Raw genomic sequence first — 27,675 nt, forward strand, 5'->3', positions numbered from 1 at the left:
ATTGCCGTATGGACATTCAGATCCAGGAAATTACATCCGCTGATTACCAAGATGATGACATTGGACCTATTTCCAACTCCATCCTTTAACTATCAGAGCTTATAATCAGTCACTAACATTTAACTCATCTATAGGATGTCAAACACTGTTGCATTTCCTTCAGCTTCCAATGTATAACAAATTCCGCGTGAAAATGTAACTTGATAACAGATGCGAAAATAGCAGCTACACGTTTGATGTCACAGCTGTAGACAGGCTATAGGAGATCTATATGAAATGCTAATAAATTATGTACTTTCACAGCACCCTCGTCGTTAACAGCCGGCTTCAGGCGATTGTATTTTTTAGATCTGCTAGCTGTGTTTGCTTAGAATTACAGTGTATCTATCAAGAGGGAAGCTATTTGAAGTATCTTGCCACTGTGTGTAACCGTGTTCGTAATGTTAGCTAGAAATATAGCCGTATTGGCACTTTTAATCTGCTGAAATGATGTTATTGCCCTTATTGTAACGCTGTGAAAATATGGACGGAACCAGTTAACGGCCGTGCTCGAATATAGATAAGGCTGTACCAGATTTTACACAATTTATGACGTCATTTCGCAGTGAATGTACGATATACTTCATCGATGTATCTACGCCAATAAATCAAAAATTTCCCCATCTTACGAAACGTACCGTGCTCTATAGAGGCTGTAATCAATAGTTATTTTGTGAACAGGCGACTAGAGGAACCATGTTTTTATAATACTATCAACGTTTGAGTGCAAAGTCTGGAATTGAACATGGACTTCAAAACCAATGTATCCCACTAATACGGAAATATAAACGTAGAAGAAAGTATTTTTATTAAAAAAAAAGAACCTTCCTTACTGATTATGACAAATATAAGTAGTTTCTTTGCCCTGATACCGCATATTCCTAGTTTTATTGGTTGCAGAACGTGCGTTAAATTATTTACGAGGATACAGAAATTTCAGGCTTTTCTCCTTGTCTTACATGTGAAATAGAACTGCACTTGTGGCCGTTGCAGGCGATATAGATCGTCTTACCGGCCAACATTTCATACGATGTTGTACGGTATACAGATTGGAGTCCGTTTATTTCCGCTTGTATTTACACGCGTTCACAAACCATTACCTATACACAGTAAATGTACATTTCGACATAGTCTTTTCTGATTTTACGTATTTACTAAGAACTTCAGTTTTTTCGCCGATATCATATAAGAATAATTTGACAAAATCAAGTAACCATATTTCTCCCTTGTCTGATAACTGAAAAAATTGTTCCGTTGATAATCCTTGTAATATACGATATAAATGAGAATGTCATTTTTAAAGGCATGGAAGGGAAACTGTTTTGTATTCCAAGGCTAGTCTTAAAGTAGTGCGAGAAAGTGGACTTCAGGTGCCATTTTCAGCTTTCACTTTCCTTTGTCTAGATAAAGGATACTGTACAGGACGACGTTTCAGTTGAATGTTACCTATTTACGCGTAACACGAAGCACCTATTTTGTAGAAGTGACATTTGGTATTGATTACAGGGTTTGTTTCAAATGTTATGCTGTCTCTGGGATGCCTGTAGCGAGTCAATCTAAATGGGTTTCCCACTCTCATGTTTTATGCACGTCTTTTAGCCAGTAACTCTTCCAAGTATTGTGAACAAGTAACCCTTTACTGGCGGTGTAGGTTTGCACAGCATCCTTACCTAAGCCAACTCAGTCGAAAGGGTTGCCTTTGGCTGCGATTTTCGTGAAGATATACGTTGGACCACATAACGGAGGTTATTAGATACTTAATATTTTTCGCCACACCTGGTATTTTCTCTTTTATGTGTATACTTGTCAGCTTAACAAATTTACTTGCAGGTGATTATGGTGTACTGTGGGAGATGGTAGTTCGAAAACGTAAATAACCGGAGCAATCATTTTCATCGTTGTGCAAGGCTTATTTATTTTCCAAAGCAGTACTGATATTGTGGAGTGAATTTTAAAAGTTGTCGCAGTGAGTACTGTCTTGCTTTATAGACTGTCCCCAAAACAACTTTTCCTATTCTAGTTGTGTTTCTGGATAATATGATTGAAGAGATAATATATAACTTAAATGACACGATACAGGTGGACACTATTAGCTCAAAATGGTTCAAATGGCTCTGAGCACTATACGACTTAACTTCTGAGGCCATCAGTCGCCTAGGACTTAGAACCAATTAAACCTAACTAACCTAAGGACATCACACACATCCATGCCCAAGGCAGGATTCGAACCTGCGACCGTAGCGGTCGCTCGGTTCCAGACTGTAGCGCCTAGAACCCCACGGCCACTCCGGCCGGCACTATTAGCTGATACAGAGTTAAAAAAAAAAAAAAAAACAGCTGCATGATATTTGTTTCGTTGAATCATGAATTTTATATGATCAAAAAAAACCTTGCAATTTAAAAGTTAGACTATCGTGTTTGCTTCCTCAGGTAACGAGTAGATGTATGTTATAGTTTCAGCAGCGAAACGCGGAACCTGCCAACACATATGCGAGTCCCATCAGCCGTACAGTCTTGTTAGCGTCCATAGCATTCACCAGAACTGTTTGTAAGATTCAGAGAGACATTAGTCGGGAACTCGTGAGCTGCTTGGTTGGTTGGTTGATTGCGGACCAAACAGCGAGGTCATCTGTCCCATCGGGTTAGAGAAGGATGTGGAAGGACGTCCGCCGTGCCCCCTCAAAGGAAGCATCCCGACACTTGCCTGAAGCGATTTAGGCAAATTACGGAAAACCTAAGTCAGGATGGACGGACGGACGGACGGATGCGAGTCCAGTGTGCTAACCACTGCACCACCCCGCTCGGTAAAATCGTGAGGTCTGCTGGTGAGTGCGGTGCTGGTAACCTAGGAAACTTCAGTAATACTAGGTATGAGAGCTAGGTGCACAGTCATACACGTCTCACAATCCAATGACTACACTCTGTTACTAACACTAAAATGGCCTAGTGATATAGTAGTAAACTATGTGCCTGGAAACGGAGCCAATGTTAGTCTGCCTTTAAACTAGCTCTCACCTCTCAGTGATGTGAAGATTCGCCAGGAGCGACACAGTGTTCGCACTCCATGTTAAACAGTTGGTCCCGCTTTCCGCAGTAGTATTGCTGGAGTAGGTTAAGAACACGCAAGTCACCGGCGTGGCGCTTAATTGAACAACATGAATACTTTTAACCAGGCTGTTTAGCCACACAGTTTTATTTCTACACTGTTCAACAAACGTTTGCAATATTGCGTTTATGTAGTGTACGATACTGGAGCTCTCACTGACCCAGTCACATCACGCCTTATCCAGTTAGAGCCCATATGCTGGGCGGTGTTTACTACAGGCATGTTTTGTAGCCGTTTCCCAGTCACGTAAACATACCATTGCTGCAGCTGCACACCGCGACTGGTCCAGTATCAAAACAGCTCCATTCAGCTTGTGTTCAACACTGCAGTAACATGCCACGTGGTATGCTACGCAGAGTTATACAACACGTTGATAGAGTCACGATAGTGGCTTTACTTTCAAGAGGCCACAAACAGCAAGATGTTGCCGACCGGCTGCAGTGGAGTGTTTAAGGCGTGGAGAAAGTACAAAGAGACGAAATATATGAACGATAGACCTCGCCGTAGTCGTCCTCGAATGGCAAAATCAATGCAGGATCGTTTCCTCCGATTGTCGGCTCTCAGGCGCCCAACATATAGTATCAGAAATATTAGAAATGACTTCTAGACAACACAGATTCATATTTCAGTGCATAGAAGATACCACACAGGGTGGTCTTCACTCCAGAAAACTAATGAGAAGTTTTGCACTGAACCAACGTAACCGATACAATCGAAGGACCTGAGCTCTTGCATTGGACCATTGCAGAATGGAGTAATGTCATGTTTGCTAATGAGACCCGGATGGGTTTGCGACCAGACCAGAGACGTGTTAGGGATTGGAGAAGCGCCAGACGCGCCAGGAACGCCGATTCGTTTAGGAGGTCCATCCGTTTGCAGTTGGTAGTGTAATGTTCAGTGCGAAAATAATGAGGGGAAGGCAATAATGATCGGTGGGCGGACACCTCTGATTCCCATCTACTGCAATTTGACTGGTCCCCGATACTTCCAAGGTGTCCTACAAACGATTATAAGGTCGCACAGTGATCTAGCAGTGTCTCGGTATCTTCATAGATACAACATCTTCTGAATGAATTGAGCACCACAGTCTCCAGGTATAAATGCAACTGAGCATGTGTGCACCCTGTTGGAGGTGGCCATTGCACAGCGTCCGAATCCATTTGACAATCTTCAGGACCTCACCGAAGGTGAGGAATGGACCTCATACCCCATTCAGAGCATGCTTAGCAGAGTGAAATAACCCTTCCGTGTTCAAATGGTTCAAATGGCTCTGAGCACTATGGGACGTAACTTCTGAGCTCATCAGTCCCCTAGGACTTAGAACTACTTAAACCTAACTAACCTAAAGACATCACACACATCCATGCCCGAGGCAGGATTCGAACCTGCGACCGTAGCGGTCGCGCTATTCCAGACTGTGGTGCCTAGATACTCTCGGCCACTCCGGCGGGCCCTTCCGTGTGTGGGGAGAACTTATTGGCTACTAAAGACTGATAAACATCGTCATGAGATAAAGATTTTCACTGTTTTTGTTTACAAAGTGTACACTTAGGAGAGTCTGTCTTCTTTTGTAAGGATTGTTTGTAACTAACCAAAATAGTTCTTCTTTTCACAAGAAATTCTATTCATATGATAAGGTATTGTACAAACTTCAGTGTGTGTACTATAAGAATGCATTATAGTAAACACTACGATAATCCAAACTTTTGTTGAGGTGTGTATATCTATCCCACTACATGAAGGCAAGCCGTTGATTAACGTTGTTACCAAAACTCTCGAAGCGATGTACTTCAAATTTTTACACTATACTCTCATAAATTTTGGCTAACATATGCTACATTTAAAAAAAAAAAAAACTTCAAGTCGGTTAAAAGAATTCCGTACCATTCGTAATGTCACGTTAATGTTGTGTTGGAGCGAAATGCGGCTGGCATCCCTGCACTTGCCTGTGTTTAATGTGTAATTGCTGGAAGTTTCACTGTTGTATGTCTGACAGTTATTGTTTAGTGCTGTACTGAGTAGAAAGTTGCGTGGAACAGTTTTCGAATTTCGAAATGGCAGCGTTGGAGGAGTAACGTGTGTGCATAAAATTTGCTTGAAACTCAACGAAATCTTTACAGAGACACGCCAAATGATGTAGAAAGTCTACTGTGAACAGTGCTTAAGCCGTGCTCTTTGCTAACAATGGCTCACACAGTTTAAAAGTGGGCAGACGGCAGTTAAAGATGACCCTCGATTAGGACGCCCTTCGACGCCTACCGATGACGCCCACGTTGGTAACGTCAACTAATTTCTGCGTGCCAATGGAAGACTGTAGAGATTGCAGCAGAATGTAATATTTCATTTGGATCAAGTCATGAAATCCTGACGCGGCACTTTGGAATTCATTGTGTTGCCGCCACGTTTGTCCCACTGCTAATGAGTCAAGATCAGAAAAAAATCTTCGCCTCGCATTCTGTGAAGGACTTTTGGATCGCGCAAATGAGAACGAGATGTTCCTTAAGAGAATCATAACTGGTAACAAGACATGCTCTACGGTTATGGTATTGAGACCGAGGTTCAACATTCACAATGGCTCGGGAAAGGTTCTCTAAAGAAAAAAAAATCTCATCAGGTAAACTCAAATATCAAATCCATGCTCATTGCTTTCTGTGACTTTGAACAATTAGGTCATCATGAATTCGTAAAACAGGGACAAATCGATGGTACTATCCGAACGTATGGCGACACGTGCAAGAACAAGTAAGAAGGAAACGGCCTGAAATATGGAGAGTCTTGCATCACGTTAACGCACCCACATGTTCATTCCAATTGATGCGCGACTGATGCACGAAAAAGGAATTCACTGAGCTGCCTCATCCTCTGTAATCTCCAGATCAGACCTTTCCGGATGGTTTTTTTATTTCCGGAGTTGAAAACTCTGTTGAAAGGTGAAGATTTGCAACGATAGAAGAGATAAAAGAAAATCCGCAGACGGTGCCTCACGAGATCCAGCAAGAGGTGTACAAAGGCTGCTTCCGGAAGCGGAAACGGGCAGTGGGAGCGGTGTATCAACTGTGGAGGAGAGTATTTTCAAGGAGGCCAAGCACAGTACTTAAATAATAAGAGCAGAAAAATTTTGCGGAAAAAGTTCCGCAATTTTTTGAACAGACCTGGTATATGGCATATTTATGCGGTATAGCGTGGCGAAGTTGTTAGCAATAATCTCGAATAGTTCACATTTTTACACGGTACTCTAATAAACATTCTGACTGAAATAGGCTGCATTATTTTTTTAATGTGTATGTTATGGATATACATACAGGGTGTAATGAGTATAAGTGAAGATATTTTTATACGTGGTACTTTAATATGTACATACACTAATGTGTTGGTTGTTTTTTCTCTGTGTCGAAAAGTCTTCTCAGAAACACGTCACAAAATTTGTGATCCGATGTTTTCTGTATGGCCTAACAGCACCTGTAGGTGTACTACATCTGGCTGTATAAACTAACCCGTTTCCAAGTACGTGTCTACACTTGATCTGCTGCCCAGGGGGAATTCAGGATTAATGGCTTGCTCTTGCCACATGGACTTGAAGGTACTAACTTGCGTCCTTGACAACTGACTGAAGAAAGTGTTTACAAAAATACTACTCCTAGCAGCTATAACTATAAGTTTTGCAAATGAAGTAAATACTGATATAATGTTGTTCAGTATACCGTCCTTAGTCACCAGTACAAATATCTCCACTTACACTCGTTACACCCTGTAAGAGTATTCACTACATATGGAGGCAACATTGTTAGCAATAATCTTGAAAAATTGTTCACCGAGAAGTGTTACACGTTAATCTAATAATTTGGGCCAGATACATTTTTTAAGCAATAATGTACAGTTTTTCTGTTAAAACCGACTTCGAGATAGAATATGCTGGGGTATTCAGTGCAATGGAAATGTGTGGTTTTGTTTTCTGTCTCGCAGAGTGTTTTCACTCTGGTAGCAGAGCACTGAAACCATTAGACAAGCTGAGTCTCCCATATATATACACTGGTGTCCAAATTTAAGGCAACCAACTGTTATTTTCCCGTCCTGTGTCTAAGTCAAAATATGTCCGTACGATCGTGATCTGCACGCTAGATAGCATTCCGATTAACGGACACACACGCCGTCGATGATGTCAGGGCACCGGCCAAACGGGGTCTTTGTCGGGTATTCCCACATCCACAATCGTTGTTCACACAGAGACAGACGGTGCGATATAGCAGGACAGTTGCAAAACTGATGTGGCCCGCTGGCTTAAAGTGAATCGTTCTGTTGTTTCTCGGATGTGGCGACAGTTTGTAGAGACCGAAAAGACCAGGGCAGGGCCCACCATGTGTGACACCAGAGAGAGAAGACCGTTATTTGGCTGTAAGGATACAACGGCACCGCCTTAGTACTGCACAGCAATTGGCATCTGACCTCGCAGCATCCATTGGACCCGTTGTGTCGAGGCAAATGGTGTGCAAAAGGCTTCGGCAGAGTGGCCTTCATTGTCAAAGACTTGCTGAATGTGTCCTTCTGACACTTCTTCACTGAAGCGAACGACCAGAGTGGAGTCGTAAACATGCTACGTGGATGGTCGACTAGCGGGCCAATGTTCTTTCCAGATATGAGTCCCAAATTGGTCTGGAGAGTGAATCTCGACGAATTCGCAGCTGGAGGGAGCGCGGAACACGATTTCGGACCCAAACATTGTGGAAGGAGACCGGTATCGAAGAGGATCCCTAATGATGGGTCAAGGATTATGTTGACCACTCGAACAGCTCTTCATGAAATTGTACGGGTGAGTCTTCAAGGTTTACCTGCTGTCATGTATCGCGACGAAATCTTGTGACGTCACTTGCGGTTGTTGCGAAGAGCTGTGGGCACAGACTTCGTACTAATGGGCGATAATGCCCGACCTCGTAGGGCACGAGCGGTTTATGTTTTCTTGGAAACAGAAGATATTGCACGCATGACGTTGCTTCCTCGATCTTCCGATTTGAATCCCATAGAGCATGTCAGGAATGCACTAGGTAGACGAATTTCATCACATCAGCATACATCAGCCACTCCTCAAGAATTGCGTGCAGCTCTGCATGAAAAATGGGCATTACTGTCTCAACATGAGACTGATGACATCACACACAGCGTGCCCCGTCTTTATCAAGCCTGCATTGCCCGTGCAAGAGTGGGGGTCTCATCCCTACTGAGCACATTAATCAGTTGTCTGAATGTCTGTGAAAATCTGTTAAGTTAGAAAGAAACGAAGAACATTCTTGTATACCGTCACGAATGTTACTTTCTGTATTCTTTACACGATTTATACGTTACTGTCACCTGTTTATATTGTTTTGTGGCAAAATAAATGAAACCTTACAAAATTTAAGTTTCTTGCTTTAATTTTGGACATAAGTGAATTATTTCTACTTTCAACTATGTGCTGGTTTGTTTTCCTCCTCGCAATCAGTTTCAACAGATAAAGGGAAGCTTAATTTATGGCATATGGGCTTATGATTAGAATACTACTAAAGAATCTCAATAATCCAAAACTGTTAGTCATACCCATTTGCAGATTAAAAGTGTGTGAAATACTTTCGTTTAAGCTATTATCCTCACAGATCTGGCAGGAGAATTCCCCATACCCTGTATGCCGTGGCATCCGTAACCTTTGGGCCTCAATTCGAAGTAGGACTCATCACTGAAGACGGTTCTACTCCAGTTAATGAGATTCTCGGACGAAGACGTGGCTGGAGACGCCACGTACAGCGTTGGGATATCATCCTGACTGTCTCTCGCAGTACAGGCCGGCAACCAGAAGAGCCGTTTCTTTTCTTAGCGGGCCCCGTTTGGTTGTTATTCGCAGCACCCTTACAGCACAACGGTACGTCGACGATATTCTACGCCTCTTTTTGTTACCTTTCATGGCCGGCCAGCCTTGGCTTACAGTTCAGCAAGATACTGCCTTCCCACGCACAGCGAGGGTTTCTAATGTCTATTTTCGTGTTTGCCAAACCCTACCTTGGCCAGCAAGGTCGCCGGATTTTTCCACAATTGAGAACTTTTGGAGCATTATTGGCTGGGTCCTCCAACCAGCCCAAGATTTTGACGATCTAAGGCGCAAATTATATAGAATTTTGCACATGTCTCACAGAAGATATCTAAAAACATACTCAATCAAGGACAAGCCGAATATTTGTTTACTTAAAGGCCAGAGGTGGACCAATGCGTTACAGACTTTCCGAAATTGTGATCATTTGTCTGCCTGTACATGTACATCACCTCTACCGATTTCCGTCTCATACGTATAACTCCTTAGTGGCACATCGTTTTTTGTATTACAGTATATATACACGAGTATTATAAGACATATCACCTCAGAAACAAAATAAAACTGTAGCAGATCCGGAGAAAGAACGTCGCTGCCAACGGCAGTGAGATTGGCGGGGGTGCTTCGTGCGCCTACTTCGACCAGTCATGTACTTGATTTTGTGTATGTCTCTTTGGCAGTGCCTCAGTAGTGCCACAGCTCTACACGCATCTAGTGTTTTTGCATCCTTCAGTTTTCTGGCAACGGCACTGACCGAAATCGGCAAAAGTACTATGAGGAGGAAGGGAGCTTATTTTGCTAATACCACCGTAATTCCAGCCTTCCTCTTCGAATCAAGATTTTCTGTAGGTTTCAGGTGATCTGAATGTAAGCACTGAAGTGAGTATTACACCTAAAGACTCTCAGTTGCAACGCGTCTGCACCCCTCCAAGCACGGAAATGTAGAAAAGACTTCTTTGAGAAACGGGAAGTAGGAACGTAATATTAGCCATGATGTGCCTCTTGCAAGAATTGTACACGTTAACCCTCGTATCTTTGCCAGGTGCCGGAATTTCAGAATATTACAATCACGTGTGCTATGATGTTGTGTACAGTGATATTGCAGTTGCATAGGCTGATAATGGTACCGTACGAGTTTTTTTACAGGGTCTCCTGCGTAACGTTGACTCCCAAAAAGTCTTACAAACTGTTCTACATCTACATCTACATGGATACTCTGCAAATCACATTTATGTGCCGGGCAGAGGGTTCATCGAACCACCTCTACAATTCTTTATTATTACAATCTCGTATAGCGCGCGGAAAGAATGAACACCTGTATCTTTCCGAACGAACTCTGTTTTCCTTATTTTTTCGTGGTGATCGTTCCTCCATATGTAGGTCGGTGTCAACAAAATATTTTCGCATTCAGAGAAGAAAGTTGGTGATTGGAATTACGCGAGAAGATTCCGTCGCAACGAAAAACGCCTTTCTTTTAATGATTACCAGCCCAAGTCCTGTATCATTTCTGTGACACTCTCTCCCATATTTCGCGGTAATACAAAACGTGCTGCCTTTCTTTGAACTTTTTCGATGTACTCCGTCAGTGCTACCTGGTAAGGATCCCACACCGCGCAGCAGTATTCTAAAAGACGACGGACAAGACTAGTGTCCTGCCAATAAAACGCAGACTTTGGTTAGCCTTACCCAAGACATTTTCTATGTGTTCTTTCCAATTTAAGTTGTTCGTAATTGTAATACCTAGGTATTTAGTTGAATTTACGGCTTTTAGATTAGACTAATTTATCGTGTAACCGAAGTTTAACGAGTTCCTTTTAGCATTCATGTGGATGACCTCACACTTTTCGTTATTTAGGGTCAAATGGCACTTTTCGCACCATTCAGATATTTTTCCTAAGTCTTTTTGCAATTTGTTTTGATCTTCTGATGACTTTACTAGTCGATAAACGACAGCGTCATCTGCAAACAACCGAAGACGGCTGCTCAGGTTGTCTCCCAAATCGTTTATATAGATAAGGAACAGCAAAGGGCCTATAACACTACCTTGGGGAACGCCTGAAATCATTTCTGGTTTACTCTACGACTTTCCGTCAATTCCTACGAACTGTAACCTCTCTGACACGAAATTGCAAATCCAGTCACATAGCTCAGATGATATTCCATAAGCACGCAATTTTACTACGAGCCGCTTGTGTGGTACAGCGTCAAAAGCCTTTTGGATATCCAGGAATACGGAATCGATCTGAAATCCCTTGTCAATAGCACTCAGCACTTCATGTGAATAAAGAGCTAATTGTATATCACAGGAACGATGTTTTCTAAACCCATGTTGACAGTGTGACAATAGACCGTTTCCTTCGAGGTAATTCATAATGTTCGAATACAATATATGTTCTGAAATCAAGCTGCATATCGACTTTAACGATATGTGCCTGTAATTTAGTGGATTACTCCTACTACCTTTCTTGAATATTGGTGTGACCTGTGCAACTTTCCAGTCTTTGGGTACGGATCTTTCGTCGAGCGCGCCGGCCGCGGTGGTCTAGCGGTTCTGGCGCTGCAGTCTGGAACCGCGGGACTGCTACGGTCGCAGGTTCGAATCCTGCCTCGGGCATGGGTGTGTGTGATGTCCTTAGGTTAGTTAGGTTTAAGTAGTTCTAAGTTCTAGGGGACTTATGACCTAAGATGTTGAGTCCCATAGTGCTCAGAGCCATTTTTTTTTTTCGTCGAGCGAACGGTTTTATATGATTGTTAAGTATGAAGCTAATGCATCAGCACACTCCGAAAGGAACCTAATTGGTATACAGTTTGGACCAGAAGACTTGCTATTATTAAGTGATTTAAGTTGCTTCAGTACTCGGAGGATATTTACTTCTATGTTACTCACGTTGGCAGCTGTTCTTGATTTGATTTCTGGGATATTTACTTCGTCTTCTTTTGTGAAGGCATTTCGGAAGACTGTGTTTAGTAAATCTGCGTTGGCAGCACTGTCTTCGGTAGTATCTCCATTGTTATCGTGCAGAGAATGCATTGATTATTTCCTGCCGCTAAAATACTTTACATACGACCAGAATCTCTTTGGATTTTCTGCCAGGTTTCGAGACAAAGTTTCGTAGGGGAAACTGTTATGGGGGTCTCGCATTGATCTCTTAGCGAAGTTTCGAGCTTCTGTAAAGGATCGGTAATCTTAGGGATTTTGCGTCTGTTTAAATTTGGCATGTTTGTTTCGTTGTTTCTGCAACAGTGTTCTAACCCGTTTTGTGTACCAAGGAGGAGCAGCTCCGTCGTTTGTTAGTTTATTTGGTATAAACCTCTCAATTGCTGCCGATACCATTTCTTTGAATTTAAGCCACATCTGGTCTACACTTATATTATTAATATGGAATGAGTGGAGATTGTCTCTGAGGAAGGCGTCAAGTGAATTTTTATCTGCTTTTTTGAATAGGTATATTTTTCGCTTATTTTTCGATGATTTTGGGATTACAATATTCAGTGTCGCTACGACAAGCCTGTTTTCACTAATCCCTTTATCGGTTTTGATACTGGTTATTAACTCAGGATTATTTGTTGCAAAGAGGTCAAGTGTGTTTTCAAAACTGTTTACTATTCGCATGGGCTCATGAACCAACTGCTCGTAATAATTTTCAGAGAATGCCTTTAGCACAATTTCGGATGATATTTTATGCGTACATCTGGAATTAAACATGTATTTTGGCCAACATATCGAGGGTAAATTAAAGTCACCACCAACCATTATCGTATGAGCCGTGTACGTGTTTGAAATCAAACTCAAGTTTTCTCTGAACCTTTCAGCAACTGTATCACCTGAGCTGGGAGGTGGGTAAAAGAATCCAATTATTACTTTATTCCGGTTTCCAACAATAACCTCTGCCCATACAAACTCACAGAAAATTATCTACTTCAATTTCGCGACAAGTTAAACTACTTGTAACAGCAACAAACACGCCACCGCCAACCCTGTTTCGGAACACCGTTAGGTTCTTCGCAAAAATTTCAGCTGGGCTTATATCAGCTTTAGCCATCTGTCGGTGCCTATAACGATTTGAGCATCAGTGCTTCCTATTAGCGCTTGAAGCTCTGGTACTTTCCCAACACAGCTACGAAAATTTACAACTGTTATACTTATGGTACTTGTATCTATGTTCTTCTTGTATTCAGCCTGCACCCTTTGTGACTGAAGCCCATCTTGTGTTTTCCCGAGACCCTGTTATCAAAAAAACTGCCCAGACACCTGACCTATTCAGCGGAACCCGAAAACCTACCACCCTTTGGCGCAAGTCGAGGAATCTGCAGCCTACACGGTCGCAGAACCGTCTGAGCCTCTGATTCAGACCCTCCACTAGGCTCTGTACCAGAGGTCCGCAATCGGTCCTGTCGACTATGCTGCAAATGGTCAGCTCTGCTTTCGTCTTGCAAGCAGGACTGGCAGCCTTTACCACTTCTGTTGGCCGCTCGAAACCAGAGAGAATCTCTTCTGATCCAAAGCGACACACATCATCGGTACCGATGTGAGCAACCACCTGCAGTTGGCTGCACCCTGTGCTCTTCATGGCATCCGGGAAGGTCCTTTCCATATCTGGAATGACTCCACCCGGTATGCACACGGAGTGCACATTGGTTTTCTTATCCTCCTTGTCAGCCAAGTCCCTAAGGGGCCCCAAAACGCGCCTAACGTTGGAGCTCCCAAGTACCATTAGTCCCACCCTCTGTGATTGTTTGGATCTTGCAGGCTGAGTGGTTTCCTCTGAAACAAGACAGGCGACAGCATCCGGCTCAGCGACAATGTCAGCCACAGACAGCACCTGGAACCCGTTTGTCAGACAATCTAGGGAGGCCTTACCTACGGGCGCCTGGGAAGTCTTCCTCCGCTTGTTTCGCCCCGGGGCGACATTCCACTCGACCACAGGTGAGGGGTCAGCCTCAGTGCGAGCAGTAACTGGGTTGACCACAGGTGAGGACTGATCGGAGGACTCTGACGCGCTGGACGTCCGTTGGATCCCCACGGCCGGCCCACACGGTTTCTATACACCGGAACAAAGATCTCGACGAATGACAGCATGCACAATTGACCGAATTAGACTGAACTACTAGGGCCCCTAAATTTTTCTACCTCCGAGACTGGATCAAAGGCAGAACGAGTGTGCTTACTTCCTAGGTAGCACTTGAAATCTCTTGAGAGTACCAGTGTGAATTGTTATCACTTCTTATTTTCACTCATACACTTCGGAAAAATACTCCTGAAATGTGTCATACGCCGAATCAGTCACAGGATGTTTTTCACGTACTGAATCTGAATATGTGCTGTGCAAGAAGACATCGATCCAACATTTAATATTTACACTGGAAACACAAACAAGTGCTAAATCAGTAAAAGTCCATCTTTAAATTATTGTTTGAAATAAATCGTCGATCATGCTAAACCCTTTGAAACTTTTGACGTAAAGTTACCATCAGTGAAACAGACAAAAACTAAACGAAAATGTTAGGGTTACGAATGGATATGAATAAAAAATGTTTTCATGAATTTTCTTTTTAAATTTCAGTTCGGAACCGTGACGCAGTAGAAGTTTACATAATCGTTTAACTGTATTCCTGATTTTTTCAAGCATGGCACTGGATTTAACTTTATTGAATAGCAACAAAAAGAATGTGTCTCCTTTTATTGTTAATCAATTATTGCAGTTACTTTGGCGTTTTCATTGGCTTTATTTAAGTACTCACGATTTATAAGGAAGCGTACGAAAACGTCTTACACCGACGACGAACGTAAAATACTATCCTCTGGAGAATGTGAAATCTAGAAACCAAACATCTAGCAAACAGCTTTCCACCCTCCCTGAGATGGGTTCATCCAACTTTAAGCGATTTACGGAAAATGCAGAACTAGAAGTCTCCATCCAAATATTTCCAAATAACAACAGCCTTATTCCATTTCCACTTTACCGAGATCCGGCTAAACTGAACTATGATCTATAAGGAGAAAACTTCTCAAACAGCTCTCATGTTGGGCAATGAAAATGACAAATATACAAAGGGGACTATTCACTGCAGGGTGAGGACAAAACATTGTGGCGGCAGGTGGAAAGGATATCATGTACATTCCATATAGGGCAATTCAGAATGTGCAAGAACCAAAGAAGTCATAAAGTAACGTTTTGTTTCGCATGTTCATCGATACCCTGTAATAACAAACAACAAAGCAGACCTAATGATGCATAAAATTCTTAATTTTTTCCTCTGACATTCTCAGGTAGCACAGATCGCGAAAGTCTGAAATCCGAATTTTAAGCAGCACCAATCCGTTTGGATCTGAGGCGAACTTTCGTTGACGTCAGAATGTTGTCTTATCCATAATATTCGACCATTGTCGACCTGTGTACTATCGTTCGTAAGTAGACCTACGGATGACGTGACGATTTTTGTCAAAGCGTGAAAATTGGTAACCTGAAGTGCGTTTTCAAATCGTGAAGGCTTGTGGCTTTTGGATATATTACTATTTTGTAACACTGCAAATAACTATCAGTATTCGTGCATTTCGAATTTAGTGAATAACTAATTCAGACATCATCACAGTTGTTGGAATTCGGACTGAACTGTCATTGATCACAAGACAATGCTCAGTAAAAGTTGTTGCAGCATCCGTTTCATTTCAAAGCGTTTCCGTGAGCAACACGTAGACACCGAATGGAATTACTTGTTTTATAGTTTTTAACAATGAAATGTCACATGGTCTTGGTAATGTTGTGTTCATATTTACTGTCAATAAACAGGTAATGGAAACATACAGGGTGTTTCAAAAATGACCGGTATATTTGAAACGGCAATAAAAACTAAACGAGCAGCGATAGAAATACACCGTTTGTTGCAATATGCTTGAGACAACAGTACATTTTCAGGCAGACAAACTTTCGAAATTACAGTAGTTACAATTTTCAACAACAGATGGCGCTGCGGTCTGGGAAACTCTATAGTACGATATTTTCCACATATCCACCATGCGTAGCAATAATATGGCGTAGTCTCTGAATGAAATTACCCGAAACCTTTGACAACGTGTCTGGCGGAATGGCTTCACATGCAGATGAGATGTACTGCTTCAGCTGTTCAATTGTTTCTGGATTCTGGCGGTACACCTGGTCTTTCAAGTGTCCCCACAGAAAGAAGTCACAAGGGTTCATGTCTGGCGAATAGGGAGGCCAATCCACGCCGCCTCCTGTATGTTTCGGATAGCCCAAGCCCGCATCTCGTGGTCGTGCGGTAGCGTTCTCGCTTCCCACGCCCGGGTTCCCGGGTTCGATTCCCGGCGGGGTCAGGGATTTTCTCTGCCTCGTGATGGCTGGGTGTTGTGTGCTGTCCTTAGGTTAGTTAGGTTTAAGTAGTTCTAAGTTCTAGGGGACTGATGACCATTGCTGTTAAGTCCCATAGTGCTCAGAGCCTCGGATAGCCCAAAGCAATCACACGATTATCGAAATATTCATTCAGGAAATTAAAGACGTCGGCCGTGCGATGTGGCCGGGCACCATCTTGCATAAACCACGAGGTGTTCGCAGTGTCGTCTAAGGCAGTTTGTACCGCCACAAATTCACGAAGAATGTCCAGATAGCGTGATGCAGTAATCGTTTCGGATCTGAAAAATGGGCCAATGATTCCTTTGGAAGAAATGGCGGCCCAGACCAGTACTTTTTGAGGATGCAGGAACGATGGGACTGCAACATGGGGCTTTTCGGTTCCCCATATGCGCCAGTTCTGTTTATTGACGAAGCCGTCCAGGTAAAAATAAGCTTCGTCAGTAAACCAAATGCTGCCCACATGTATATCGCCGTCATCAATCCTCTGCACTATATCGTTAGCGAATGTCTCTCGTGCAGCAATGGTAGCGGCGCTGAGGGGTTGCCACGTTTGAATTTTATATGGATAGAGGTGTAAACTCTGGCGCATGAGACGATACATGGACGTTGGCGTCATTTGGACCGCAGCTGCAACATGGCGAACGGAAACCCGAGGCCGCTGTTGGATCACCTGCTGCAATAGCTGTGCGTTGCCCTCTGTGGTTGCCGTACGCGGTCGCCCTACCTTTCCAGCACGTTCATCCGTCACGTTCCCAGTCCGTTGAAATTTTTCAAACAGATCCTTTATTGTATCGCTTTTCGGTCCTTTGGTTACATTAAACCTCCGTTGAAAACTTCGTCTTGTTGCAACAACACTGTGTTCTAGGCGGTGGAATTCCAACACCAGAAAAATCCTCTGTTCTAAGGAATAAACCATGTTGTCCACAGCACACTTGCACGTTGTGAATAGCACACGCTTACAGCAGAAAGACGACGTACAGAATGGCGCACCCACAGACTGCGTTGTCTTCTATATCTTTCACATCACTTGCAGCGCCATCTGTTGTTGAAAATTGTAACTACTGTAATTTCAAAAGTTTGTCCGCCTGAAAATGTACTGTTGTCCCAAGCATATTGCAACAAACGGTGTATTTCTATCGCTGCTCGTTTAGTTTTTATTGCCGTTTCAAATATACCGGTCATTTTTGAAACACCCTGTATTTCATGCAGATGTTTGATGGGGGCTCGTATTAGTAGTAAAATAGCTCTGAGCACTATGGGATTTAACATCTGAGGTCATAACTCCCCTAAAACTTAGAACTACTTAAACCTATCTAACCTAAGGACATCACACACATCCATCCCCGAGGCAGGATTCGAACCTGCGACCGTAGCGGTCGCGCGGTTCCAGACTGAAGCGCCTAGAACCGTTCGGCCACACCGGCTGGCTGATTAGTAGTATAAGGAGAGGAAAAGACGCCAGCTGGTACAAATTTTCAATGTTGAGAAGCATTGTTCTGGAACTCTGATTGTTCTAAAAGTGCAGTTTTCACCATTCTTGTCCCACGGTTTTGTAGTATGAGGACTCGAATGTATCCGAAATAAAAACCCTGGGACATTAGCAGAGAAAACATTATAAACTTAGACTTCTCCTAGATGTTTCATACACATGGAGTTAGGCCTTAGCGAACGATTCATTCAGCCCCTAGAATGAAAGAGTACCGAATCATTCAGTTTATATAAAACCAGCTGACAAACACGGTACTGCCCGGGTATTTATTTTGCCAATTTTCTATTGAGAAGGTACAGTTCCTGAAAGCTGGATCAGACAGCTTCGCGTCCATACAGAGCCTCTCCATAGCTCTATAGACAACTACAGTTTTCTCCTACAGCCGTTAGTGCTTCACAGTTGAAAGCTGTGAAAAGCGCTGCCAGGTGTCAATGATGTCCGTAAGTTAACTCGAATGCAGAAATGTCTTAGTAGTAAAGAATAACTACTTAAAACTTCATGCATGATGGAACATTTTTTCTCGAATGTCAGTGTTTATGATATCATATATCTTGATCTCTGTGTCGTACGATGATACGTTTGCGTAGGCACATTCAGCGACATTTGTGAATACTGTCTGCGATATATGTTGCGAATACAGCTATTAGCAGATAAGTAATAAGTTTAAATGTCATGAATTACGTGACCATTTTCACGCGTCTCAGTGTTCATCAGGTCACGTCGCTTGAGTTATGTGTCATACAATGGTATACTATTCTAGGTACATTAAGCGGCACCTGTCGATACTGTGCACAAACTACGCTTGGAATATGGTTAGTGCAAAGCAGTAATAAACTTAAACATCACGAACAATGCAGTAATTATCATGCATCTCATTGTTAATGACGCCATGTCTCCTGAATTGTGGAATGTGAGTGGTTCTTACCCCCACAACGATCCTCGCCTGATGGTAAGGTACATGTGTACCAAGTTTCGTTGAAATCGGTCCAGTTGTTTAGGAAGAAATGCGGAACATATACACGCACGTACATACATACACACACACGTACATCATAATAAACTCTGTGGATTCAATTACAGATTTGTACGAATGAGAAATTACGATTCGTTTGACCTCAGTCAAGGATCAGTTGTATGTATTTAAATGATTTGCAAAATTTTGTGTGCATATTTCTTCTACAAAACCAGTTTTTCTCAGGATTTTTGACAGACTGCTGTGTTACTTACATATAGTACCATCGTATCATGAGGTCAGAATAATACTGATGCTCACCAAGCATGTTATTAAAAGTAATTCCCTAGATGGCATAGACCGTCGAATGGAGAAATCTGTTTATTTCAAATTACCTTCGTGGTCACGCAGGCTCAATGGAAGACCTTTCTTCTCGGTGTGCTCCAGCGATGCCACTTCAAGAGTGGACAACCGAAGAGCCTGGGAGTCGCCACCAGACCAGTGCATAAAAAGCAGTACGAGAGGCCAGCGCAGCCTTAACTGTAAGGTTGGCCTGTAGGGATTGTGTTTTACAGGTGGAAGCACGCCGTCTAGGGAATAAAACTAACTGAGATACGATCTATCAGGTTTTGTCGGCATGACTGATTAATGGTGTGCTTCTGGGAGTTCTGCCAAGTTGTTTTTACTGTATGCGCAATATTTCGACGTCGACCCACCCGTCTTCTTCAGGTTCTGCGATTTTTGGTGTTGTGTGTAATCGCCGCCTGGATTCCAGTCAGATTGTGAACTATCGTTTGTCTCACGCTCCTGTTCATGGCCGAGTTCGATACGACGTCCATTAGCCCTTTGATGCTCTTTTGTTCTTCAGAGCTCGCACTGATATTCCTTGGAAAGCAAAATCTCTCACTGTCTCCACCTATGGTGAATGAAGCGACCTGCGAGATTTTAATATACTGAGATTCGCCCCCAAACATTACTTAAATTGAAACCGCCCTCCATATTTATAAGGTTTTCTAGCATCTTTATTTCTATAGACTCCTTAATTATGATGTCTCAGAAACAAGGCGTTTCCACCACGATACTTATCTGATCGTGTTTCTTTCATGATGATATTCGAGGCAGTACTCGGAGTACCTGATTTGCCTGATCCTTCGCCTGATCCTTCTTGTCGGGTATGTCGGTGATGTTGGCTCCATCTCCCCTCGAATATTCTGATAGTCTGCCCAATGTAAGACATACCACATCCGCATGGAATTCGATGCACATCCGCCTTGCGGAGATCTAGATCCTGTTTTTAACATTACAAAGAATACTTTTTATCTTGGTTGAAAGAGGCGAAATGCACAATATGACATGACTCCTTAGTTTATGATACTGGGCCAGCATGCGTGGCAGAGAAGCGAGTTTTGGCTTCTCTTCCTCGGTCTCAGTCTCAGTCTCTTTCTCAGACGATCTCAAATTTGGCTATCACGCTCGTTCATTGGGAGCACTCTTCGGCGAGGCTCTCCTTGTCTAAAAGTGTTCGACGTCTAGTCTTGTGCACCGAATTTCTTTGTGACGATAGTAGTTCGAGGCGTGGAGATCGAGGGATCAGTGTGCCTAGGTTTCCTACACATAATGTGACCCTGGTATCCGTCCATTCTTCTCTTCAGTATCATGTCGAGGGAAGGTAGCTGGCTCTCATTTTCGAGTTACATCGCTAATGTTATACTACAATGGATGAAACTTAAATGTTCCAGGAACTCCTGAAGATTTTCCGCTCTATACGGCCACACTAAAAACGTGTCGTCCATATACCGATGGAAACATGTCAGTTCCAACCTAACAGATTCTAGAGCCTTTGCTCCAAATTGTTCTATTCACATTTTCGACACGACAGGTGATAACGGAGTACCCATCGCCACGCCATCGGTTTTTTCATAATATTATCCGTCAAATTGGAAATTAGTAGAACGTGCCTCTAAAGTACTGTGAAATAATTGTCCACCTCTTCGACGATTAATTCCAAGGATTAGGAAGTGGAACGTTTGAACAGAGAGAGACTACATCGAAGCTGACCATAATATCCGTTTCCTGGAGCCGAAATTGACTGAAGTGCTGTAAAAAGTCTGTGGATTTGCAGATGTGATGTCCGCACTTGCGAATGTATTCGTTGGGAAAGCATTTCAAATATTTCCTCCGCTTATCTGTAGACTCGCCAATATTACGAACTATTAGTCTCAGAGGAATTCTTTCCTTGTGTGCATTAGGAAGGCCATATAGTCGCGATGATACTCTTAATGATGTTATTTGGCAAGCCTGACTCGTGGAGACATCAGCGGAAAAATGCTCCTATCGGAGCGCAAAGAAGGCGAATGTTTTTCTGTTACAAAGTACAAATATGTGACTGAAAAGTGGGGTACCAGCTACTCCATTCCACCTTCCTTACTGCCTTTAAAAATTTTCCGAAAAAGCATTCATGCTAATTTTAACATTCAACTAACCTACCACTCCCACAAGCCCACCCATCTGTAACTCGCTCACACCTGCTACTCCATCGCTGTTAAGTCCTCATACTCATCCACTGCCGCTTACCCATTCTCACTCACTCATTCAGTCCAATTCACTGTCATTTCCTCCTTGTGTTTGTCTAAAACTGTCACTGCCTCCTGTCTCACAGCCACAGTCTCCTTCGTTCTGTCTTCCTACTACTGCCTCCTCACACTGTCACTGTCTCCCTCTTGCTCTTACTGCTACTATCTCACTCTTTCCTACCCACTGCTGCTGTCTCTTCTCTCTGTTACTATCTCTGTCTTCCTCGTTTGCCACTGTAATAGATTCCGTCTACCGTTGTCACCGTCTCTCACCCACTTTCACTTTCTTCTTCTCTTTATTCCTCTCCCACTGGCTCAGTCTCTTTCACACATTTCCTAGCACTGTTCCGATGCTGTAAGGTATGTTTCACTAGCACTTTGCTCCTGTCTGTCTCTCACAATGCCATTTCTCCATCGCCCATTTTATACCACGACGACTCTCTACTTCCGGTATGTATTAATTGCCGGCCGGGGTGGCCGAGCGGTTCACAGTCTGGAAGATTCGAATCCTGCCTCGAGCATGGGTGTGTGTGATGTCTTTAGGTTAGTTAAGTTTAAGTAGTTCTCTGAATTTAAGTCCCATAGTGCTCAGAGCCCTTTGAACCATTTATTACCTTTCCGCATCTTTCCCACTGCTGCTATCTCATTCTCTCTCAGCATAAGAAAGGGCGAACCCGTCCACATGCCTAATTTTTGGAAAATTTTTTAAAGATGCTGAGGAAGTTTGAATGAGGCAGCTGGTACTCCATTTTTCAGTCAGATTCTCTTAAACAGGGGCATGTTCACCTTTTTTTCATGCCCCGATAGTAACGTATTTCCGCTGGTGTCTCTCTTTTCCGTGGCACAGCAGTACATCTCACTCACATGAAAAGAACGTTGTGGGGCAGTAAAATTTTGACAGTTTATTTGTGTTGAATTCAAATAACGCAAAACTAATTTCACAACATAGACCGGATATTACGTGCACAAAACTTTTCCATGTGCTTCACTAGTGAAACATGGTTTTGCCAGAACCCTCCTGATGATAATCGAGACCCTTTACATCATATTTCCCTATGCTACGTCGCTTCAATGAACTACGTTTTGTCTCACACCGGACATTAGGTGCGTATTTTACATGTACAAGAATGGTAAATTTGAAACTCTGTGTCTCGGGAACGGGAAAAGATAGAAAGAAACTTAAGAGCCGTGCGAAAACGGGATCTTAGGAACGAGTTGTAAAAATTTGATCTATCTGCAGTGCAGAGCTGTCTTGGAATCTGCGGCGTGGTTCTGGCACCAACAAATGGCAAGAAACCCCTTTTTTGTTATTTTATAAAGAACTGACTATGAACTGATGGTGCCTTCATATGCCTTTAGATCCCACAGGAAACCTACAAATGCAAAAAGATCCACCTCATTTGATCGACTTGCCTAAACAGGAGGAAGGCAGTTATATTCATACTTTCACTCTGTACTGTAGGATTTTAACACTAGAAAGATGCTTCTGTTGGGTATACAAATGGTCAGTAGCTCTATGGCTGTCCAGACCAGTTGACCCTACCTTTCTCTCACCAATAGAATCCGAGATATGAGCATCGAAAAATCTCGTTTTTATGCGTGGCCTTGTGGAAGATATCAGGTAGCGCATGCTGTCGCACGCTTACTGATTACATTGCGCGCAAGCCTGGCTCCAGTGCGAGAGAGAATTCGTCACACGTGAGGACTGCCGCCGAGCAATGCCTCGAATATAACCATGAAATGACATACGATGAGACCAGTATCGTGGAGCAAACGCGAACTTTCTGGGACAGCCTCATTAACGAGTCTATCGAAATAAATCTGTCAAAAAACTTGATAAACAGGGATAGTGGCTTCAGTCTGAATAACACGTGGATTCCGGAACTCAATTTATTAAAATCTCGCAGGTTATAACATCCACCAGAGGTGGAAGACTAACAGAGAATTTGCGTTTCACGGAATACGTAATGGAAAACCGAAAAGCATCAAAGGGCGTAGTGGGTGTCGGGAAACGAACTCGTCTCTAATTAGCGGCGTGACAGCAACACATGTTCACAGACTGGTTTGAATCGAGGCAACGTGTATACCTACACATAACAGCAGAACTCGCAGCACCTGAATAAGATGGTTGGGCCGGTCGTCGAAATACACTCCTGGAAATGGAAAAAAGAACACATTGACACCGGTGCGTCAGACCCACCATACTTGCTCCGGACACTGCGAGAGGGCTGTACAAGCAATGATCACACGCACGGCACAGCGGACACACCAGGAACCGCGGTGTTGGGCGTCGAATGGCGCTAGCTGCGCAGCATTTGTGCACCGCCGCCGTCAGTGTCAGCCAGTTTGCCGTGGCATACGGAGCTCCATCGCAGTCTTTAACACTGGTAGCATGCCGCGACAGCGTGGACGTGAACCGTATGTGCAGTTGACGGACTTTGAGCGAGGGCGTATAGTGGGCATGCGGGAGGCCGGGTGGACGTACCGCCGAATTGCACAACACGTGGGGCGTGAGGTCTCCACAGTACATCGATGTTGTCGCCAGTGGTCGGCGGAAGGTGCACGTGCCCGTCGACCTGGGACCGGACCGCAGCGACGCACGGATGCACGCCAAGACCGTAGGATCCTACGCAGTGCCGTAGGGGACCGCACCGCCACTTCCCAGCAAATTAGGGACACTGTTGCTCCTGGGGTATCGGCGAGGACCATTCGCAACCGTCTCCATGAAGCTGGGCTACGGTCCCGCACACCGTTAGGCCGTCTTCCGCTCACGCCCCAACATCGTGCAGCCCGCCTCCAGTGGTGTCGCGACAGGCGTGAATGGAGGGACGAATGGAGACGTGTCGTCTTCAGCGATGAGAGTCACTTCTGCCTTGGTGCCAATGATGGTCGTATGCGTGTTTGGCGCCGTGCAGGTGAGCGCCACAATCAGGACTGCATATGACCGAGGCACACAGGGCCAACACCCGGCATCATGGTGTGGGGAGCGATCTCCTACACTGGCCGTACACCACTGGTGATCGTCGAGGGGACACTGAATAGTGCACGGTACATCCAAACCGTCATCGAACCCATCGTTCTACCATTCCTAGACCGGCAAGGGAACTTGCTGTTCCAACAGGACAATGCACGTCCGCATGTATCCCGTGCCACCCAACGTGCTCTAGAAGGTGTAAGTCAACTACCCTGGCCAGCAAGATCTCCGGATCTGTCCCCCATTGAGCATGTTTGGGACTGGATGAAGCGTCGTCTCACGCGGTCTGCACGTCCAGCACGAACGCTGGTCCAACTGAGGCGCCAGGTGGAAATGGCATGGCAAGCCGTTCCACAGGACTACATCCAGCATCTCTACGATCGTCTCCGTGGGAGAATAGCAGCCTGCATTGCTGCGAAAGGTGGATATACACTGTACTAGTGCCGACATTGTGCATGCTCTGTTGCCTGTGTCTATGTGCCTGTGGTTCTGTCAGTGTGATCATGTGATGTATCTGACCCCAGGAATGTGTCAATAAAGTTTCCCCTTCCTGGGACAATGAATTCACGGTGTTCTTATTTCAATTTCCAGGAGTGTATTATGCATAGAATGAAAACAAGAACTTGGCAGAACACCTGAAAGCACACTAATAATTTGATGCAAAATCGTTCTCCAGACGACTCTGTCGTAGCCTTTCGTCGATTCCGTTCGTTTTTGGATTGTTCGTCATAAGGGGCGCAAGCCTGGCGACATTTTAGCTGTCAGCGTGCTCTGGCCAACCATCTCCTTGTAGGCAGATGTGCATGGCGTAATCACGGTAGGGATACGGTGCCGCAAGAGGCTGCATATCGCTGCCGCTATCACTCAGAACTGCACTCTCCTGCAATCTGCTTCATTAGTAAATACATAAGTCCGAGGTGGACAGGTGATTGCAATGAACATATCTGCATTGTCGATTGTTGCTGTCGTACTCTGTAATGGCTGCCTCGCGTTTCATTTAGGTTCGTGGTTCAATACATACAAAAATTACTTCCTGCGTTTTTGTAGTTTGCTGGCTTCTCTGTCCCTAATTCTGAAACATTTTTCCATCGAAAGACCAGCTGAAAGTTCCTCTCTACAATGTAGCCGCGATTAAGAAGACGAGGGTGGGGAATCTTTCAGGTAAGCTCTTATTTACCCGTAAACAGCAGTAGGAAGTTATAGTTTGGGCAAAAGCTCAGTCAGTCACCGTAAATAGAATTCCGACATTCGATTTTCTATCTTTTTTACTTTATTCTATCTGTATTGCTAAAATTTTTACGTTATTCGATTCGTATTGATAAACGGATATCCCAGTTCACCAGTTCATGCCTTACGATACATGGTCCACAGTTTGGGTTGCAGGTTGTCTATCTATCAACTTACAATGGCAAGAAAAACTTGATTTTCAATATTCCACTTCATTATTGACATAATTTAAATATTTAAAATGCTGTCCTAACCTGCTCATTAAGATCGTATGATTTAACACAACAAGACAACTGCGTATTACAGTTATAGCCAGCATGTACGCCTTGAGGAAGCGTAGCTCTTCGTGCGCAAATACATAGATTACATTCACCCATTATTTCAAAATGAGAGCACTTTGTGAATTGCAACAAACTTTTACACACAATTTCAAACCTTTAGGAAACTTTTTCTCACAGAAGTCTCCTCTGCAACTCCCACCTCCCCCTCCCCCACAAACACCCACCCAAATTCATGAAAGGAACCAAGTTGATCGCTGGCTATATTTTCGCTGTTGACGGAGTCGTCGGTCCCGTCAGGCACGACGATTTAAGTTACTACTTATTTACTACTATCTGTACTCCGAACACATTTTGCAGACGGGATCCACATATACATCTGAACATACCTGCAAAGTTATATAATAGTATGACACAAAGTTCAGAGATATGACGTCATAAACTGAGCGAAAATTACCAAAATTTTGGTATCCAGTGTTTGGTAATTGAAGAACTTAGGGACTTCCAACAAAAGCTAAACATATTTCCTACATTTTGTAAACTTTTTCTCTCGTACATACTTAATGTGAAATATTTAACACATTAACTCATTAGAGCAATCGGAATTTTTAAGTTTCACTAGTTGAAAGTAACGTACGGGACCTTCGTTTGATAATCGCCTCTTGAGTTGCCGATTCAGCGGCGAACCATTTATAACTGCCTAAGGTTATATACAAAAGGAGATAGAAGCCAACCACAGTTTGAAAAATTAAAGGGACCTAATTGTGTTTGACAATGCATTTTTGGATAACTAGCGATGTTTTGTTTCAGGGTGCGGATATCATCGTGTTTCCGGAGGTTGGACTGGCGTCCATGGGAGTGCCTCACAACCCAGACGGTACTCCGTCCCTGGCCTTCTACGTCCCTGAACCAGGAGCGAACCCGTGCAACGACAACAGCTCGGAAATAGCACAGGTAAGCGGCGAACCACTGTTTCTACCGTACTTGAGCGTTATCGATAGCTTCGCATTTCCCGACATCGTGCTAGCCGAGCCGCCACAATGATGCTTTCCTAAGGCAAATATACAGTCATGTAAGAAAACAAGTAGGTAATAATCAACAAAAAGTTTCACTAGTACCATACTGGATCTACCAGCTTTTGGTCGTATTGTTAAATGGTGTAAGGTTTCCTCCATTTCACGAAGATAATTACAGCTTGAGTTTTGAATGACAACGCTTTCGCCACTGGCAGCATGTATTTACTGTAACAACCGTAACCGCAGATTTAGCTTTAAGCCATTTCAAAGTGGTTTAGCTGCAACTAAGAACAGATCTTAAAGCTAGATATTCCGCAGGAAAGAGACAGGCTAATTATACAGTGCTTACAAGAACAAATCACGGCTGCTAATTAGCAGAAACTACTCACATGCTGAAACACAGCAAATGTTAACATCATCAAAAGAAATAAACTGATGTCAGCTTGTACGTCTGTTGACAGAGTAATTTTCTTTCTCTATCGCTATTTCATCCCACGCAGTCCATATGGCCTGGTGGTGGGCTGTCAATGGTACGATCGCCTCGCGCTTCCTTCGAAGGATGTGTAGTACGTGCGGAGACAAAAAAATAAAATAGATGAGGTGTTCTGACTGTTGTAATCGTAAATTTTAGAACAGTGGTGCTAAAGTCAAAGCAAAATCAACAAGAACACATTTAAAACACAATGTAGCAGAGTGTGATCTTAAAAATGAAGCACTGTACCGTCATTGAAAGTTTACCTGCCCTAGGAAAATTGTCAGGCGTTGGAGAGGAGAAGGTTAGGCGTTTATATGGGCACGAGGGTGCGGGTATAGGTATG

At 43.5% G+C, this 27,675-nt stretch overlaps 1 protein-coding gene across 2 annotated transcripts in view; it reads left to right on the forward strand.

Annotated features, from left to right (window-relative positions):
• The window catches only part of LOC126191441 (uncharacterized), a 411,004-nt gene that overhangs the window by 286,319 nt on the left and 97,010 nt on the right, over window positions 1–27,675 (forward strand). For both annotated transcript variants that reach the window (XM_049932320.1, XM_049932319.1), the window contains exon 4: window positions 26,652–26,795. In XM_049932320.1, coding sequence (XP_049788277.1) covers window positions 26,652–26,795 — 144 coding nt within the window. The remainder of the gene's footprint in view (window positions 1–26,651; window positions 26,796–27,675) is intronic.

This window comes from Schistocerca cancellata, chromosome 6 (genome assembly GCF_023864275.1).
Source record: "Schistocerca cancellata isolate TAMUIC-IGC-003103 chromosome 6, iqSchCanc2.1, whole genome shotgun sequence".
NCBI classification, from domain to species: Eukaryota; Metazoa; Arthropoda; class Insecta; order Orthoptera; family Acrididae; genus Schistocerca; species Schistocerca cancellata.